The 19,999-nt window shown below is 35.0% G+C and overlaps 2 protein-coding genes across 7 annotated transcripts in view; one reads left to right on the top strand and one right to left on the bottom strand.

Moving 5' to 3' along the window:
- Nucleotides 1-15,247, top strand: part of DNAI7 (dynein axonemal intermediate chain 7) — a 71,677-nt gene extending 56,430 nt beyond the window's left edge. For all 4 annotated transcript variants that reach the window (XM_007075618.3, XM_015534621.2, XM_042991963.1 and 1 more), the window contains 7 exons: nt 2,183-2,258; nt 4,821-4,981; nt 7,854-8,010; nt 10,756-10,970; nt 11,902-12,069; nt 14,063-14,176; nt 14,918-15,247. In XM_007075618.3, coding sequence (XP_007075680.1) covers nt 2,183-2,258; nt 4,821-4,981; nt 7,854-8,010; nt 10,756-10,970; nt 11,902-12,069; nt 14,063-14,176; nt 14,918-15,196 — 1,170 coding nt within the window. In that variant the 3' untranslated portion in view covers nt 15,197-15,247. The remainder of the gene's footprint in view (nt 1-2,182; nt 2,259-4,820; nt 4,982-7,853; nt 8,011-10,755; nt 10,971-11,901; nt 12,070-14,062; nt 14,177-14,917) is intronic.
- Nucleotides 15,248-15,330: 83 nt separating this feature from the next.
- Nucleotides 15,331-19,999, bottom strand: part of IRAG2 (inositol 1,4,5-triphosphate receptor associated 2) — a 129,345-nt gene continuing 124,676 nt past the window's right edge. For 2 of the 3 annotated variants that reach the window (XM_042991964.1, XM_042991965.1), the window contains 5 exons: nt 19,228-19,290; nt 19,066-19,112; nt 18,708-18,809; nt 16,784-16,891; nt 15,331-15,905 (listed from right to left, as the gene is read on the bottom strand). In XM_042991964.1, the coding sequence (XP_042847898.1) occupies nt 15,662-15,905; nt 16,784-16,891; nt 18,708-18,809; nt 19,066-19,112; nt 19,228-19,290 (564 nt within the window). In that variant the 3' untranslated portion in view covers nt 15,331-15,661. The remainder of the gene's footprint in view (nt 15,906-16,783; nt 16,892-18,707; nt 18,810-19,065; nt 19,113-19,227; nt 19,291-19,999) is intronic. The other variant, XM_042991966.1, reaches the window with a different exon arrangement.

Below are 19,999 nucleotides of genomic sequence, written 5' to 3'. Positions count from 1 at the left end.
TAATGATCATAATCCTTCCTGTAAGAAGGAAATGCAACTGGCTTTTTAATGGCAGATAATGTCCAAAGCCACCTGGATATCTATGGACACCTCAAATTCAACATATCCACAGTTGAATTCATTATGTTTCCCCCAAACCTGTCCTTCCTCCTTGTCTTTTCCTGATAATCATATCACCATCCACCTTATTACCTAAGCCAGACACCCGGAAATCAGTCTTCACCTGTCCTTTGCCTTCTATATCAAGTCACCATCCAAGTTATGTTGATTTTACCTCTGTGTCATCTCTCATACATGCTCCTTCTGATGACTCCAATTACTTCTACCTTTAGTTAGGCTCTGATCCTCTCACTCTTCACTAAACAGTGCATTCATCAGCTGACCACCAGAATACTCTCTCCAAATGAAAATTTCTTCATGTCAATTTCCTGCTAAGTCTTTTGTGGGCTCTCTTTTACCCATAGGAGAAATTCTTGTCTTTAGAGTGGCATCTAAACTCTACACTCTAGCCTCTGCATCTCTCCAGCTTCACATCTTACACTCACTTAGCATGTCTCACCCCAACCTCACTTGACTACTTGGGGTGCTTGAAACTCTGTTTTGCTTCATGCCTTTCTGCCTTCACTCATGCTTGGAATTCTCTCCCACCATTTTTTGGGAAGACTTAATTATCTTTCAAGATTTAGTTCAAATTTTACCACCTTTGGATAGTATTTCCTGTCTTCACCCATCCAAGGGATATTTTGCTCACAGAACTGATTGTTCTTCCCTTGTACTCTTATGTGGACCCCCTGACCTTTTACTACAACACCCACAAAGCTGTATTAGAACTATTTGTTTACCTGTTTTCCTTAATAGACTGGGAGCGTCTTGAGTCAGGGACCTTGTCTTTTTTGTTGTTTATTCCTAGTATCTGACAATGCCTGTACAATTTAGGCACTCTATTAAAATTCTTTGAAGGGTGAGTTAGTAAATGAGAAGTTTCAGAGGTGCAATGGAAAGGGTTGGCAGAGAATGCCATAGTGTTGAAACTGGTCAAGAGGAAGACACAAAGCAATACACTGACAATAAGGGAAAGGATAATTTACTAAGGGGGACTTGGCTTTGTATGATGGTTGAGGATGAGAGGCATGATGGGATTAACTAGCTTTAAGCTTCTGACTAGAATTTGGGTACAAGGTTTTTCTATTGCTCTAGAAGTACAGATGCTATTTTGGGTCAAATGAAGTTTGCTGGATATCATCCAGTTTGCAAATATTAGCGCACACATACTATATATATATATATATATGTATATATATATACACACACACACACACACACACACACATACACACACACACATATATATACATATATACGTGTATATATATATATACCATATATATATTTTTTTTTACAATAACAACACTGCATTTTTCTAGTGCTTTACTGTGTACAAAATTCTTTACTTCTATTATTTTATTTGACTCTTAGAACAGTTGTTTTCTTAAGCTTCGGTTTTCTTTCTTTGTAAAATGAAAATAATACTCACCTCTCAGGGTTGTTTGCAAGGTGTGTTGTGTGTCTGGCACACAGTTAAGCACCAAATATGTTGTTAGAGCAGGAATTTGAGGCCCCAAATGGTTAAATGTCTTGTTCAAGGTTGCAAAACTAAGTTAGTGGCAGATTTAGATATACATTCTAGATTTTATGTCTTCCTATTGTAATATTCATTTTACTATGCTATAGTATCTTTTACATTACTTGGCGCACAGTGTCTTTGGTTTCCTTGAGAGGCTTACCCAAACGCAGACTTTGGAATTACTCTATCAGAGAACTGATTGCCAAGATCAAACAAAATCTAAAACTTGGCTAAAATCAAAATACAAATATAAATAATACTTCATAGCTTGCATTGCCTCCTAGTCTATTTTATAGTTGAGGGTTCTCATCAGAGAATCTGAGCAGGCTAATATCCTGCCCTCATGAGGTTCTATGGAGATGTGCTCCCATTTTAACTGATTTTTAAATTACTGTCATTAAGTCCAGTTTTTATGCCAGAGCAAGTGTCAGTTCAGGGCCCTAGAATTAAGGTGGCAGGCCTCTGGAGTGGGAACTGGAGCAGAAAGAGAGTGAAGAGTGAATCTGGGCTGAAGCAGACACTGACAATCATACCCATCTGTCCTTGTGTTTTCCATAGAGTTTTGTCCAGGAAGAATCTGAAGCCACAAAATGTGAACTGGAGATGAAGTTATTAAGTGAGGCAGTTTTCGCAGGTATTCTAAATTATATTTTTAGAATTTAACTTTATTGGGATTTGTCTGCTTACAAGTGAAATGCAGGGTCATTATTTAAAAATTCAGATATTGCAGAAATATGTTTGAAGTGAAAATCCTTCATAATCCCTCTTCTGAAATAACTAAGATTAACAAAAACTTCTCCTATTTGTATTTCTTCTCTCTATACCTCTCTTTTGATTTTTAATGAAACCATGAAATGTCATACAAATGCTTGAAAATTACTTTTTTATCAATAATATTTGTTATGTTATAGAACATTCTCCATACAAAGAACATAATATCTATTCTTCTTAAGTGAATGATACTCAATACTATCCTAAGTCAGAACACATTAATAACCTTACTTTTTTTTAGTAGCTGTATAATTCCATCCAGTAATGGAATGTTATTTAAATTTTTATTGATAGTAAGTTTATTTCTAATTTTTCATTATTACAAACCATGTTGTGATGAATATTCACAAACACACATACACAGCCATAAATTGCTCAACACTTTTATATTAAATTTTATCTTGGAAAATAGCAATTGGAGCTAGTTAAAAATATCAAAATGATAGTGATATCTAATTTGCAAATATTTTAGTTTGAGATTTATGTGCATCACTTCCCAGTAACTTCTAAAGAATTCATTTTTGATAGGTTTCTTTGCATATTTTTCATAACAGGCTTCTTGTCTACTTCACTTTTTCCAACACGCTTTTTTTCAGCAGCCAAATAGTTTTATATCTTTGTAACTTTTCTATAACCCTGAGGAGGTAGTTTTCCTGTTAGAGATAGGATACTATAATCAATTCGTGAATATCTGTCAATAATACTGAGGTTTTCTACATGGTGATCCCCAAATAATATATATCATAAATGTTTAAATTTGAATACAGTATTCTTTGTTTCTTTTTAGGTAAATGGATGATTAATTAGATACATTTAAAATTTTAAGTCTGCATTTTATTGAAGTTATACAAGGGGGAAAAAGCAATTGCTTAAGTGGAATTTGCTTTGCATATTGTCATTAATTATCAGTGCTTGATCTCCACGGATTAAATTCAGTGAGTCCTCAGTATGCTTCCTTTTATGAGAGAGGAAAACTGTAATGATAAATAATAAGACTAACAGTTCCTAAGTTTTACTGGGTGTCTGGTACCAGTTCTACACTTTTTACATGTATTAACTCACAAATTCCCCCAATTCAATAAGTTAGACACTAATATCTCTTTTGTAGAGGAAGGGGAGAGAAGACATGTTAATTAGCATATCTTGCAATAAGGTCATACAGCTAGTTAAGGGTGGAATCAGACCCACCACCTATAAGTGATCTGATTTCCCTTTCTTATCCATCGTACTACATTGAAAGATTTTGGGTGACAGGTGGGAATGGTCCTCGTGACATGTGACTTAAAATATTCCCTTGATTTTGCACTGAGAATTATGGAATTATAGAATTTCCCTGTAAAATATCTAAACAGAAGGGATTAGCCAATACGGTTTTTTTCACTTTTAAGCCTCTATGCTCCCCCCCTTTTTTTTTATGAGCTGGGCTTATTTTTGTTGAAAAAAAATTAGCTTTAATATATGTACCAAAATTTTTTTTTACCATTTTATTTTCTTCCTTCAGATTTTTAGCCCCATAATGTCCAATTTTAAGACATTTATCAGTTATCAAATGTTGTGTTAAGCCACTTTTTGATATTTTACGCTGAAGGTAACAGAATATGTCACCCCAAAATATGTCATTTCAGCATAAGGATATTTTGAGTTGAGAGAAACTGAAAAGATGCAGTTGCAAGAAAAGCTTCTTACCCTCACCCTATCTGCCTCAAACCAGGACATAAATTTTCAAAGGTGTCCCTTCTTCCCTCTCTTCCAGGAAGAACAATGGTTAATCCCCAGAGAAAACTTCAGACCCTATTAGCCTGGAAAAGGGCCTAGAGGAATCTACATAACAAACTTTACTAACTAGTCCTTTCCTCTATCCTCAGAAACCTAAAACTCAGAAAACCTAAAACCTAAAGCTTTCCTTTAGCTTGTCATTTCTCCACAAATTTGTTGTTCTTGGTTGCAGATGCTCTATAAAGCCAGAGTTCTGAGCCACCTCTGTAGGTTACTCATTTTTCCCTGGGTATCTCCCATATATACAGGAGGTATAATATTAATAAATGAATGTTTTTTTTTTCTCTTGTTAATCTGTCTTTATTCTAGAGGTTTCAGCTGAGAACTCAGAAGAGTAGAGGGAAAATTATTTTTCCTCCTCTACAATATATTTTTAGTTATGTTAATAGTAACATATGCTTATTATATACAAATTCTTAAAATGTTGGCATATAAAATATAAATGGAGCCCTCCTCTGTATCTTAACCATTATACATGCCTATTCCCACTTTGAAAGTTAGCTTTGTGAATAGTTTTGAATTAACCACTTTTTGAAGTTTTAGTAGCTAAATAAAAACTTCGTTTCCAGCATCAGAATTTTTTCCTTTCCCTCCTAATACCAAAATGTTATGATCTATTTAGAAACTGAATTAATCTGGTTAATTTTAGCACAGTTGTTGCTGATAGAGAATGCTAATGAAAAGCCATGTTTCTGTGAAGACAATGAGGTTGATTTATGCCAATTCACAACCCTGGGTGGAGTGTACCACTTGGATATTTTCGAACTTCCACCACAGTGTAAACCAATGAAAGGCTGGATGATTGTGGAAGTAGGTTGATTTCAAATCAAATTTATGAGTGAAATAATTTCTCACACTTTTATCTTAAATGATCTAACAGCTAATGAACTTTAACCCTATTAAGCAAGCATAAAGGAAAAAAACTAATTTTAAACTGTCTTGAATTTATAAAATTTGAATCAGATACTAAAGGAAAGGATTCTAAAATAACGCAGATTTTAAAACTATTAAATCATACGTGTTAATTGTAAACCTATAGCACTACGTTTAGATTGTGCCAATTTGGACTTAATGATAGCTTACTTAAGATGCTGGCAAACTTTTTCTGTAAAGGGCCAAGTGGTAAATATTTTCAGCTTTGTGTGCATACCAGCTCTATCGCTACTCTCATTGTAAGGGTAAGACAGCCACATGTACTCATTTAACTTTACAGTGGCTTCCAACATGTCCCTTGATCAGAAGCATTGGCATCATTCTGGGAATTTTCTAGAAACACAAATGCATGGGTCCCATTTTAGTCTTACTGAATCAGAAAGTCTGGAGGTGAAGCCTGGAAATCTGTTTTAGTAAAACACACTTTGAAGTTTGAGAACCACTGGTCTGGATCCTTGATGTATAAAGTGTGGTCCATGCACCAGCAGCATCAGCATCACCATCACCTAGAAACTTGTTAAAAATGCATAATTTGGTTCTTCGCCTCAGATCTACTGAGTCTGCATTTTAAGAAGACCCTCAGGTGATTCATATGCCCATTTAAGGTTAAGAAGCACAGATCCAGGTGATGCCAATGTTGCCGATGCATGTTCCACACTTTTAGTAAGGATGCTAATGACAGCAGTTGTTAGATCATTTTTGAAGGAGTTTTTCCTGTTTTAATAACTACTAACATTTGCCTTGGTATTGACTTGGTTTATTTTAACTTTATTTCATGGTGCTTGTGTCCCAAATAACCCTGTTATATTGTCATAACCCGCTCCTCCTTCCCTCCTTGCTCTCCAGCCTTTCTTTCCCCCTCCCTCCCTCATCCCCTTAGCTCTCTTTTTCTCTGTCTGTCCACCTCTTTCTCTCTCTTCTCTAGCACATCATGTACATAGACTACCAGGCATTTCTCACACACAGCCCTACCCATTAAGGACCTTGGTGCATTCCCATATTAGAGTGGTATTTCTCAGCTTTTATTTTTGTTTCCACTATCACCCCTCTAAAGAGCCTTTGTAGACATTTTTTTTCCTAACCACCCCCCGACCATGAAATTTTAATACCAGAGGTATACAATATATTTGTGCATGTACCATACATATAGCTGTGCTTTACACCTAAAAGAGTATGATTTTTTTCATGTCCCCAAACTAATTTTTACCCTCTTCAGGGTGATATTGCTATTCCTTTTCCGTTCTCCCCGCAAATGAGAATGCAGTTATTAGACCATACCTGGGGGAGATAATCTGGTTTGTAGCTACTTTGAAGAATCTATTTGAATCAGCTTTTCCTACTTAAGGGATACTTGAAAGACAATGGGGTGGGGTCCAAGAAAGACATCCTTTTGATGAAGGTAGGCCTTCAAAACTCTTTATTGAGGGCTCCTGGGTGGCCCAGTTGGTTAGGCGTCCAACTCTTTATTTCAGCTCCAGTCACGATCTCATGGTCATGAGTTCGAGCCCTGGGTCGGAGCCCTGCACTGACAGCATAAAGCTTGCTTGGGATTCTCTCTCTCCCTCTTTCTCTGCCCCACCCCCATGTGCACACACTCTCTCTCAAACATTAAAAAAAAAAATCCTCTTTATCCATGGGAAGGTCCCAGCCAGAGTTGGGGTTTTCAAGAATTTATTCAAGGATCTGTTCTTGAATTTTGTTGATATCCTGATACCACCATTCCACATTTTCTCCTTGAGCCTGAAGTATACTCCTTTATACTTGTTTTTCTCTCTGCCAACAAAGAGGTCTTCTTGCTTTTATTCAAGTCTCTTTTCAGTACCCTCCCACCTTGTCTAGAATTTTTACCCATCCAGTTTTTTCCTCTATTTTGTACCATTCTTAATCTTCCCCACCCCTTCTTCCCTAGATCCTTTTCTGCTACGTTCAAATAATGAACAAACCTCCTTCTTCCCAGAGAAATCTGCTGTTGGTTTAATTTACTTTCTCTCCCCAGCTTTATTGAGATGTAATTGACATATTACATTGTTTAAGGTGTACCTACCTGATGATTTTTAATTTACTTTTATCCATTCATTTCTACACTTCCCAAATTTTGCTTATACTCCTTTCTCTCTTCACATACACACCCTAACCAATGTATTAGAATATGGGATTTGGCGTCCTGTAGCTCTGTTTCTCAGTTGTGGCACCTCCTTGAAGTCATTTTGTAATCTTTGGCAAATTATGTGATTTCTCTAAGTCCCAGTTATCTTCTCCATTAAATATATGTTTTGTAGAATTACTTGGAGGAATAAATGATGAGTAAGTCCCAGCATAGGTTAAATTCTGTAATTCAAATTTAATGATTTTTTCCCCCTCAACCATTATCTTTTAACTTTGTTGTGACTTTTTGTTAGTCTGTAATTAAATGAGACCAATCTTCAGTACTTACTAAGAATAATTATATAGGGCCACCTGGGAGGCTCAGTCAGTTAAATGTCTGACTTTGGCTCAGGTCATGATCTCATGGTTTGTCAGTTGGAGCCCCACATCAGGCTCTGCACTGACTGCTCAGAGCCTGGAGCCTGCTTCAGATTCTGTGTCTCCCTCTGGCTCTCTCTGTCCCTCCCCTGTTTGTACTCTGTCTCTGTCTCTCAAAAAATAAATATTAAAAAAAAAAAAAAACTATATAGCTTATTCAGCAGTATTTACATCTTTGTTACTAGTCAGCTTCTAATTTGATGTTATTTTGGGCCATTTTTAAAAGATACTCAAAGAAGGACTGCAGAAATATATATATCCTCCAGAAAGTACAGAAGACTTTGAAACAGAAAATGCTTTCCCACCCATAGAGGTCACGCTTGAAGTTCAGGAGAATGTAATCTTTTTTGAGGATCCTATGGTTGCAAGGTGGGATGCTGAAGGTACAGCAATACCTTAATTCACTTTGTTAATTATGTAATGAAAAGTGGTATAACATGACTCCTTAAAACAGGAAATACAGTGTCTACACTCCCAGTTTCTAATCTTACACATTTCTATGGCAATTCTAGGGTCTTTGTTTGCTCTTGATGGAAATGAACAGGGATTGGAGTTTATTTATTGAGTTTTGTAACTGTTCTTGAAGTATTTATATCTGCCATAATTTCTGAACAGTTACTTACAGTTATGTAATTATGTTTTAAAAAAAACCCAAAAATATCAAAATAGTACAACACATTGAAAACAAAAAAATGAAAAACCTACATTTTTTTAAATGACTATATAATTCAGATTAGGGTGATTAAAATTTATTTTAATGTTAATAACTTATAAATTACAAATCTTATTACAAACAAGTATTGGAGATGGGGAATTGGCCATTGGGAAATCTGAGACAGGAAAACAGCCACTTTATGCCTCTTTATAACTTTTGATTTTTGAACCATGGGAAATTATTGCTTATTCAAAATGTGAAATAAATATCAATAAAATCAGAAGCACCAGGAGAATACAAGCTGATGATTCACTGATCATTAACAAATACCTTATTTGGGGTTGGTTGGCTAAACTTTGAAAGGTCTTGATCTTGTGAATTAATGTATGCAGTTTTGAGGCTGCTGGATAAAAGGTATAGAACTTTACTTTTAATGTGAATTAATTTACATTCATCTATTTGTGTAAGTATTTGGTGACAGGTTGGGAACAGATACGATCACAAAGGCACAGAGCTAGTAGTTAATCTATTCAGTTATAGGAGGAGAGCATTTAGGAATTTCTCTGCCAAGAAGGATAAATATTATGTAGTTTAAACTTTTTTACGATTGCTACAGTAATCCACACTTTGGTTGTGTAGACATAGCCACAAGGTATTTATATTCTAGAAATAGAATATAAACAGTATTAAAAACAGTATATGTCTGTCAATACATTAAATAATAAAACATATCAAAATGAACAGTTAGGTAATTTTTTCCCTTCATGTTGCTTTATGAGTTTCACTTTTCCTTTAATGGAATATTCCTTAAATATTTATGACATTAAAAATTATTCACACTAAAGTAGAATTAGGCAGTTACTCCACGTGATTCAGGGAAGTAAAATTTGACTTTTACTATACTAATTAGATAGCAATATACAACTCTGATAATTCTTCCTGTGGGGAAACTTTTTTCCAGGAAATGCTACAAATATGGGGAGTTTATTTAGAGGTCATACATAATTTTTGCCTGTACAAGGTAATTTTGTTAATGTAAAAACCAAAAGAATTATGAATAACTTATTTTATCCATATAATTGGATTTGGCATATTGAATTTAAGAGTCAAAAATAGTGGAACCCTCCATGTGAGGAGAAAGCCATGTGGAGATGGCGAGGGCATTCTAAGAAGGGAATGACTCATGTGTTCCATAATTGCGCTACACAAGAAGAAATATAGAATAAAGGAGACATAGTTCCTTCCTCTAGAAATTTTCAAAGTTGTAGGAGAGGCAGACAATGCAAAGCCACAAATACGATGTAGTAAGGTGCTATTGTAATAGCTAAAAGTGTTACGGAGAAGAACAGTGTGTCCACCTGGAGCATTAAGGAAGGCTTGTCATGGTATGGAATATTGAACTGGGCCTTAAGAGACTAAGAGGGTACTGACATGCCAGTGTTTGTGTAGACGTAGGTTTTCCTTTTTCTTGACTATATACCTAGGGATGGAATTGCTGGGTTGAATGGTAAATTGGTTTAACTTTTTAAGAAACTGTCAAATTGTTTTTCAGAGTAACTGTACCATTTTACATGCCTGCCGGCATTATATGAGGTTTCCCACTTTTCATATCCTTGCCAACATTTGTGATTATTTATCTTTCTGATTCTAATCATTCTAGTGAGCATGAAGTGGTATTTCAGTGATTTAATTTGTATTTCCCTAATAACTGATAACGGTGAGCATCTTTTTTAATGTGTGTATTATCCTTTAATAGATGTTCTTTGGTAAAACGTTTATTCAGATATTTTGCCCATTTTTAAATTGGGTTGTGTTTTATTATTGAGTTGTAAGAGACACAAAAGACCACCTATCACAGGATTGTATTTATATGAAAAGTTCAGAAAAGGCAAATCTTTAGAGACAGGAAGTAAATAAACCTCCTGTGGCTGGAGGTGAGAATGGGAGTAATTAACTATAAAATGGACAAGAAAGATCTTATGGGGAGGATAATAGTGTTGTCAACTGGATTGTGGTACTGGTTGCACAACTGGGTGTATTTACTAAAAGTAATTATATGCTTACCACAAGTGAGTTTTAAAGTTGTGTTTTGTTTTGTTTTAAATGAAGAGAGGTTCTCTGTAAGATTAAGTGCTCTAGGAAGATAGAACTGCATGTGCTTAGAGGCTCAGAGGTATATGATATTGTTGGGAGAGAGCCAAAAAAAAAAAAAAAAAGTGTAGCTAAAAACAAATGAAAGAAGTACAAGGGATGAAGCCAGAAACATGGGTCTTCATTCTGAAGGGGTTACATACCATGCTGAGGAGTTTGGACTTGATCCTGTAGACAAGAAGAAACTCCCAGAAAGTTGGCTTTTTGTAGAGATTCTATTCTAAATGTAAAAGATTTATACACATTTGCAGTTATTTGGGTGGTTTCATTCATCTTATTTTTGTGTAGAAAAAAATGAATCTGTGACTTTCTTATTGTGAAGGTAAACACTGGCAGACTGATGGCATCAGCAATGTCCTTTACCAATCAGAAGAAAGACTTATAACATTCAGCCTAGAAACTTTTGGCCCTGTTACCTTGATTCAAGATACTCATATTAACATGCCATTCCAGTCATGGGAACTCAGACCACTTGATGTGAATAAAGTACTTTTGACTGTGACTACGGTATTTACTGAGATACAAATACAAGTTAAGGTAAGTCACAGTTATAGTAAGTCATATGAAAGAGGTAAGCCTCTTTGAGGACAGCATGTCGAAGCAATCCATCGTTGGTGATTTACATTTTGAAATGTCTTTTATAAATATATTTAAAATATACTTTGACCCATAATTTTTTAACCTTTTTTCCTAATGTTTAATTAAAGTTTATTTTGAGAGAGAGGGAGAGAGAATCCCAAGCAGGCACTGTCAGCGCGGAGCTGGTCACAGGGCTCAAACCCATGACCTGAGCCTAAATCAAGAGTCAGTTGCTTAACTGACTGAGCCACAATTTCTAAACAAAATAAAACAAAAATTCTAAATGAAATAGTAATTGGATCGGTAATAACATGTAATAAATGAGATGCAATTTTGAACCCTAAGGTTAGTAGAAATAGACCAATTAATGAAGCTACAAGCCCGGTTGTAATATGACTTCGAGAGTTTTTGATCCACTCTCAAGAGGCTTCTTCCTCAAAACTGGAAGAGAGAGATGTGAACTCTGTACACCTTCAGATTGCCACTTTGCAGAGTTTAAAACCAGATAATTTTGCATTAAGTCTTATATGTGTAAAAAATATATATATATCCTTAAAAGTTGCAACATGAATAGCTATCGAATGGCTATTGTAATTCAATATGACCATCATCAGTGTTCTTAGATCATAACTTATAAGATGGGAGGACACCTGAGACGTTAGTCCCTCGATTGTTCAAATAAAGCCCAAAAAAGGTTGACCGATTGGGTGAGGTAACAAGGAGACTTTGTGGCGAAGCTTGGAGCTGGCTTAAAACATAGCTGTCCTGCATTCTTCTCAATGCAGAATGATATAGGGCTAAAAAACAAATGTTATAAAGAACGTCAAGTCTGGAAATGGAATAACGAAGTAATAATTCATAACAGCTTCTTTCTTCTTCTTGAGATTAGGAAAACCTCTGCATGTTAGCATCAGTCAAAGTAGATAACAAGAAACACTCCTCTACTTTGGAAGGAAGATGGATGACTCCTATTTCTTTTATTCTTGCTTTGAAAGAAACTGGATTGAATATCTTTCCTACTGGACACTCTCATTTTTATGTTGTTATAAATCGTAAGGTAAGAACAAATCTTTCCAGATTTAATGTAATGGACAGTTAGAATGTTAGCAAGTACTAAATTTTACGTAAATCTTAAGGTAAGTTGCAGGTTTTCTATATCCACATGTACAGGATTATAGTTAGAAAGGAGGGAATAAAGGGCAAGACCAGAAACCCAGGGTTGTCTCAAGTGTAATAATCTTTCCCAAAAGAGTAAGCCTGTAGTATGATCTTCATATCACAAATGGAGCATTGTCCACAGCTGACCAGTTCTGCATTTTGTATGTTTTCTTCCTTCTTCCAGGCTGGACATATGTAAGATTTCTTAAAACAGGAAATGACTCAACATTTGCCCAAACATGACAAATCAGGCAAAATTAAACGCACTGATACAGAACCCACTTCCTTCTGCTTCTTGGCAGAGGCTCCCCATCTGCATACTGCTTCATGTTACCCATTAGGCTTTAGTTAAATAAGATTCTTCCATGTTAAACTGTGTGCTCCTTGAGGATGGGGACTGCTTTTTCATCACCTAGCATTCTTCTAGCACTTCTAGATTTAATGTCTTCCTTAAATCAGTAGACATTTAATAAATAGGCTATATAAACGAAGACAAAGAAGGTTCTTTTTTTTTTTTTTATCTAAGTGAAATTTGTTTTTAGTAAAATATACATAAACTCTTTTTTTTTTTTTTTAATATATGAAATTTACTGTCAAATTGGTTTCCATACAACACCCAGTGCTCATCCCAAAAGGTGCCCTCCTCAATACCCATCACCCACCCTGCCCTCCCTCCCACCCCCCATCAACCCTCAATTTGTTCTCAGTTTTTAACAGTCTCTTATGCTTTGGCTCTCTCCCACTCTAACCTTTTTTTTTTTTTTCCTTCCCCTCCCCCATAGGTTTCTGTTATGTTTCTCAGGATCCACATAAGAGTGAAACCATATGGTATCTGTCTTTCTCTGTATGGCTTATTTCGCTTAGCATCACACTCTCCAGTTCCATCCATGTTGCTACAAAAGGCCATATTTCATTTTTTCTCATTGCCACGTAGTATTCCATTGTGTATATAAACCACAATTTCTTTATCCATTCATCAGTTGATGGACATTTAGGCTCTTTCCATAATTTGGCTATTGTTGAGAGTGCCGCTATAAACATTGGGGTACAGGTGCCCCTATGCATCAGTACTCCTGTATCCCTTGGATAAATTCCTAGCAGTGCTATTGCTGGACAAAGAAGGTTCTAATCAGGAAAAATGTTTTAGGCAGAAGAGTTCTGTACTCAAGAACAGGTTTATCATATATCAGATATGACAATACAGGTAGACCTATAACATTGGAAAATGTGAGTACAGTGTACATATGTGCAAGAAAAAAACACCTTGGCTTTACGCACTCAGTTGCCACTCTACAAATGCTGAATGTAGTGTACTAGTCATTGCAGAATATCCAAGAATTTTTTTTCTAAACATTTATATTCTAGGCATTGTCATAGGTGCTTAGGATCCATTAGTGAATAAAGGTCCCTGCCATTGTGGAGCTTACATTCTAGCAGAGGAAAGCAAAAATCATCTTACTTTTTATGTTTATAGTTTAGTATGTCAAAAGGTGCTAAGTGCTACGGAAAAAAGTGCAGGTCAGGAATCATGGGGCTAGGGCGGCATACGATGGCAAACAGGGTGTTAGAGGAGGGGGCGCTCAATGAGAAGGCAAGATCTAAGCAAAACTTGAAGGTGGGGAATTAGGCCAAGTGAAGAAAGCAAAGGAAGAAGAAAAGGAGATGATAGATCATGGGGTGTATGTGGCAGGACATCAGACGCCTTGTCAGTCATTGTTTGGACCTTGGTTTCTCTTCTGAAAGGCAACACCATTGCCTTGTCCTGACCGGGCGGTCATATTACATTTTAAATGGATTTTTCTGTACTGAGAAGCGACTGTAGGAGGCCAAAGATGGAAGAGAGGCTTGTTGTGAAGCTCTATGATCAATTGTATTTGTTTTTATATTGACAGGAACCCTTGGTAGAAATTAAAGCTTATCGACAACTGGCCCTGCTAAGTTCTGCTTTTGCATTTGGTTGGAGCAAGTGGAATGTAGAATGTGGTTCAAAAAAAGTTATAGTTAAGGTAGAGTATGCAAAAACCCATAAAACTTTGTCCTCCAAAAGAAGATAAGGTACTCAAAAGCTAAATGAATGTAGGGCATAGTTTCTCCTCTTGAAAAGGTGAAAAAAATTAACATCCAAAATAGTTTTCAAACTTCACTTTTATTTTGTCAAAAATGTAAAGCCGAACTATGTAAAGATCATGCCTTCATTGCCCAGTATGGTGTCAAACCCTCTTAACTTTAGGCTAATGTCCTTATCTCTCTTTACCTCAACACAAGAACAAATGGAAGCGTTTAATGTGAATATATCTATGATTCACAAACGTTTTCCTCAGAGATGGGTAGGCCTCCAGTTTAACTTTCTGGCACATTTACTGCCTGATAACAAAGGTATCTTATCAAATTCTAAATGCTGACTGATGAATGTTCTAGCATAAGTGAGCCACCATATTTACTTGTGTATTTTGAATGTAAGCTCCTTGAGGATAGGGTTTATTGTTGCAGTTGCTACTTGTTTGGTTTTCTTTCTTTGTTATATCCCCAGAACCTAGAATAATACCTGGCACATGATAGCATTTCAACACTATCTCTGTTGAATGAATACATTTTGATAAGGTCTATAAACACATGGTTTAAGAAATGGGACACTAAGAATGTTTCTTTTACATTAGGAAGTTGGGGGACTTAGTTCAAATTACACTCTGCTAAAATACCTAATAGAAGAACTATTAATGGAGTTCTCTAATTTTCTTTTTCTTTAGCTGAGGGAACACCTTACTGAAGAAGAACTTGTTCAGGATCCTAACTGGACCCTTTTAATGTTTAGTGGTGACAGAGCACAGAGGCTCAAAATCAATGAAAACAGTGAAACATTCTCTGAAGCCCTTAAAGAAGAAACAGAGTTTCATTCTACTCTGTATCACCTGGTTAAGGATTTTGCTTCCAAAGAAGCAATGGAGAAAATTAGGAGCTCCAAATGCCAGTTTATTGATTCTGTATGCTATATGCTACTCTCGACGAGATTACTCAGCTACTCTTAATCCCCAATGGTAAATTTTGTTCAGTATGAAGAATCAAGCAGTTTGGAGAAAAAAAATCAGGTTATTCAATAAAATGTAATGAGTTGATATATTTCCAGTAGGTTATTAAAATATAGTCAGCATTTTATACTCAAATGTTATTTTTTAAAAAGTGGGGTTGTTTTTCCCATGAATACTTTCAGTTTTCACTGTATGAAGATTTGAATGGTTCTTTATTTCAATAAATTTTAACAAACAACATGTAAGATCGCCTCAAAAAGCTCATTAAAAGATCATAGGTAGGCTTCCTCCCCATTATATTTTATTTGGGAGGAAATCACAGAAAGAGGGAATGTAAAATATCTTGCAGTCTTTCTGAGACCCTCTGGTTCTATGCTATAATTTCCCAGCTAAAAATGACTAATTTACAAAGTTCAGATACTGAAACTTTAAAAATGAAGACACACACATTGAGATGTGCTCTGGTCACACTGGTGGTGGTCCATTGTGTTGGAGTCTAGTAAATGGCCACAAGATTTGTTCTAGAGACATCCAGGAGTCCCCATCTGGTGTGGGAGCAGCATCCACAGACTTCTGGAAAAATCGTCCTGTGAGGAAGCTCATCAGAGCTGCAAACAGTACAATGAATGCAACAGAAAGCCAGAGTGCCTTATTAGCTTTTCTGATGGAAGTCTTGAGATTTGTTGCCCAGGAAGCTATTGTGTCATAACTATAAGGAAAATACAAAGTCAGTATTTGGTAATAGCAACAATCTGTTATTAGAAACACTCCTTTGCCAACAATACCAATCAAATCCTTGATCTGCCACCAACACTGCCTTGTAAGAAGCTACCTAATGTGACCTGCTGTCTTGGTTTGTACTACAATTTGCCCCCATCCCCACCCCCAATAATTTTTAGAATTAGAGAAATGATTTAGAGTTAAATAATGCCTGAGACAGACACCTAATTTTCAGATCATCACCATAGCATTTAACTATTAACAAGAACATTTGAGTATTTATGTCATTCTTTCAATTGAGTAAGGCAACTTCTATTCCTACAGTAGAAACAAAAATGTTATTTTTGGGGTAGAGCATGATATGTGTGTATATACCTATGTCACATACTTCTCACCATACCCTGGACTTTTGCTATATTGAAATTTAAACTATTTTTAGAAACACCCATAAGATTATTGTATCATAGGTCTTTGAAAATAGTTAACTGTGGAAAAAAAAAAAAAAGAAAATAGTTAACTGTGTTAGACACTACACTTAGCATTTTACATGTGCTAGTTATTTAATCATGACAAAACAATGCCACAGGTGCTACCATTATCATTCCTATCTTCTAGATAAAGAAACTGGTGTTCAATAATGGATGAATTTGCCTAGGCCATCTGACTCCAGGGCCAAGTTCCTAACACTGAACTCTTACACGTCACGTGGAGGCATAATTCTTGTACACCATGCAAAATTTGTTTTTTTACCCTAAATTTAACAATTTGACAAGTTTTTTAGTACTTTGACTAAAATTAATACTGTTAACCCTGCCTTATCTTTCCCCATTCTACGAAAATGGTATCATGAGCAAGTAGACAACTTACATTGAAGAGCCATCCCATTTTGATGGATTATTTCTCTTTTCAGAAAGACTTGGCTTTCTTGTCCTTTCTACTGTTTCTTCTCCAGATGGTTCTGAGTCATCTTTACTTCTGTAAATAAGTATTTTTAAAAATGTTTGAAACTATGGATAATGTACCAGATTATTTATAAAATATTTCTAGATTGTACTACTAAAGAGGCTTTAGATATATATTTTTCTAAAGCAAAACAACTAATTCTAAAATTCAAATCACTAAATTTATGTTTTTAACCATTTATAGGAATTTAATTTTTAAAACTTACTATATTTAGGAAAATGTTGTAGAAAGTTGAGATACTATCCAAAGCAAAAGGAGAAATTTACAAAGAACATGCAGAAATTAGTCAATTATCACCACTAATAATTAACCAGTGTTATGAATCTGTGATTTCTTTCCCTGTTTATGTCTAATCATACTTTAAAAAACAAATATGAATATTTCTTCCATATTTTTTTATTCAATATGTAGCAAAATATTTTCTCCTTCTACCATATAATTAATCTATTAACAGTGGATTTTATGCTAAACTGGAGTAACATCAAAATGCCATGTCTTCTTTAAAAATCTTAATTTTGAAAGATTTTATAAATCTTTTTATAAAAATTTGTTTATAAAAATATGTTCAGTACAAAGCTAGCTACAATTGATATTTAACAAGCTGAGAAATAGTATGATTTTATTTGAAATACTTTCAATCCAATTGCTATCTACAGAGGAGTTCCTTTAACCTGAACAAAACTTGTTTCATTATCATGTTCACTAAAAAGTTCCTAGTTAGATTTGAATTTTGAAATTAGAAGCTCATTAGGCCCTCACTGTTGCCAAAGGGAACTGTTTCTCAAAGTTTTTTTTTTCTTTTTTTCTTTTCTTGTTGGACTTCCATAGGGAATGTGTGTAGATGGTTTTAGTGTTTAAAGGAAACAAGGTCCAAATGCCTGGATTCTTGTTTCTCAAGATTTCAGTTTTTTTGTTTGCAAAGACTTCTCAGTAGAAATCATACTGTACTAACAAAAAAACAAAAGATAGATTGTAATCTTTTGGAGAAAACTTGATTTTTTTTCACCCAGGTAAGAAAACTCTATTACATTTGCTCTAAATCTGAAAAGAACTTTCAACATAAGCAATAGACTCCCAGGATTATTTAAAAAACAAAAAAACTGAGGGTAGGCACTATGTCTTACTCTTCTTTATACCCCTTAGGATCGAATGTAGTATATACCACATAGTAGGCAGGCAACAAACATGTATAAAAAGAACATAAAGCCATTTCAGTCAGATCTCTACAGATGAGGAAACAGACCAAATAAGGTTAAATAGTTTGTCCAATGTTCACCCAGGACTTAGAGGCAGCATTTCTTCGTGTCCCTTCTCCTCAGCTGTCTACCTTTTGCTATAGAAGATTTTATTTAACTTGCTACACAGACATATAGCAATATAGCATTTTACGTTTCCCCTACTGTTCATTTACACATAAAGGGAAGATAGATGTATATATAATGCACATAATTTACTTATGTGCCTATATGCTATACATACATATATATAATTCATGTTTTGTTTTGTTTTTTAATCTAAGTAGATGGATATTTTACTTCTGTGGCTCTATGCTGACCTCTCAGATGGCCAGATTACCTATACAGGAAAAAAGTAATCTTCACAATTCTGGCAAATTTAAGGGTCTTCTCTAACTCAAGACCTCAAACCTTAGGTACTAAAGAGTGAATGTATTTGCAAATAACATTTATAGAATGCTCTACAGTTTATAAAAGTCTTAATGAATTATCTTTTTGATGATGCAGTATCGATCTCATTTCCATAGAGTAAAAGTGCTCCCCACTATTTCCCAGTTCACATCAGGTTAATAAACACACCAAGCTTCACCTACTTTAGTTCACATTTTTCTTCTTCAGCATCTGCCCAGGAATAGGTGCTAATAAATCGATGTAATGAGGGACGGTGTTCACTCTGCTTTGACCCCAAAATACGCCTAAATAAAGATGATTATAGCCACTTGTCAAATTAAATATATCCGTAGCCATTATCAATTTATAAGTTCTATTTTTTGTTGGCATATTCACATTATGCTTCATTATAAAACTTCATGGTTATACACCTATTTTTATAATTATTGTGCATGTACTCTGTGTAAATCAAATGTTACTCTATTACTTATTGCAAACATTTACTTCAGTCAATTATAAAACAGGAGGGTTCCCAAAGGGCAACCATAAAATTACACTTACCAGCTGCTTGACCTCCTACTGAATCGGTCATTTTCCATCCCAGCCACCTTTAAAATTCAGAAATAATTTAAAACATAATGAAATGTCAATTTAGTGAAGTTTATGTTTTGTTATATGAAAATTAATTTGCTTTTGGCTAAGAACACTTAAGAATTTGCTTACCATTCCTGCATTTCCTATATTTCTGGGCAAAGAGGCAATGGTCACTCTCCGAAGAGAAGATGGCTACCCGAAGAGGGCAAAAAGTACATTTAGAAAATTATCCGTATTTTATCATTGTATATATATAACACTAGTGGATATCCTTGTATCTACACATACCTGCATTTGGTCATTGCTCAGTTAAACAGTAGACACATTTTGTTATGGCCAAATTGCCTTCCAGAAATATTCTACCAGTTTAGATTCTACCTCCTCCCAACACCCAATGAGTATGATTTTTGCCAGTCAGATACGGCTTTTTGTTTCGGTTTCTAGTAACATTGAACATTTTTTTAATGTTTAATAGTCATGTATATATCTTCTCTGAGAACTATCTGTTCATGATTTTTGCCCATATTTTTAATGATATTTCTGACAGAAATGTTTTTCATGGTTAATGCAGCCAAATCTGTCTTTTGCTGTAGTGTTTCTTTTATGCCTAGGTTTTCCCCAACTCAAGAGGCGATAAATATGTACCTATTTTCTAGCTTTTTTTTTTTTTGTGGTTTCACTTTTTCCATTTAACACATTTAAAGATGGGCATATTTTGATAAATTGATATATTTACATATCAGCATTGAGATTTGCACAGGAAAATGTGATATACTACTATGTGGTTCTTAAAGTTTAACTTCAGGAAATAAAAATGTAATATTAAATGTAGGAGATAGACTAAAGAAGCTTAAGGTGAATTCTTTTTTTAAACCACCATTCCTAATTTAATTGTATAGGT

This window comes from Panthera tigris, chromosome B4 (assembly GCF_018350195.1).
Source record: "Panthera tigris isolate Pti1 chromosome B4, P.tigris_Pti1_mat1.1, whole genome shotgun sequence".
NCBI classification, from domain to species: domain Eukaryota; kingdom Metazoa; phylum Chordata; class Mammalia; order Carnivora; family Felidae; genus Panthera; species Panthera tigris.
This window is presented reverse-complemented; position numbering and strand designations above follow the sequence as displayed.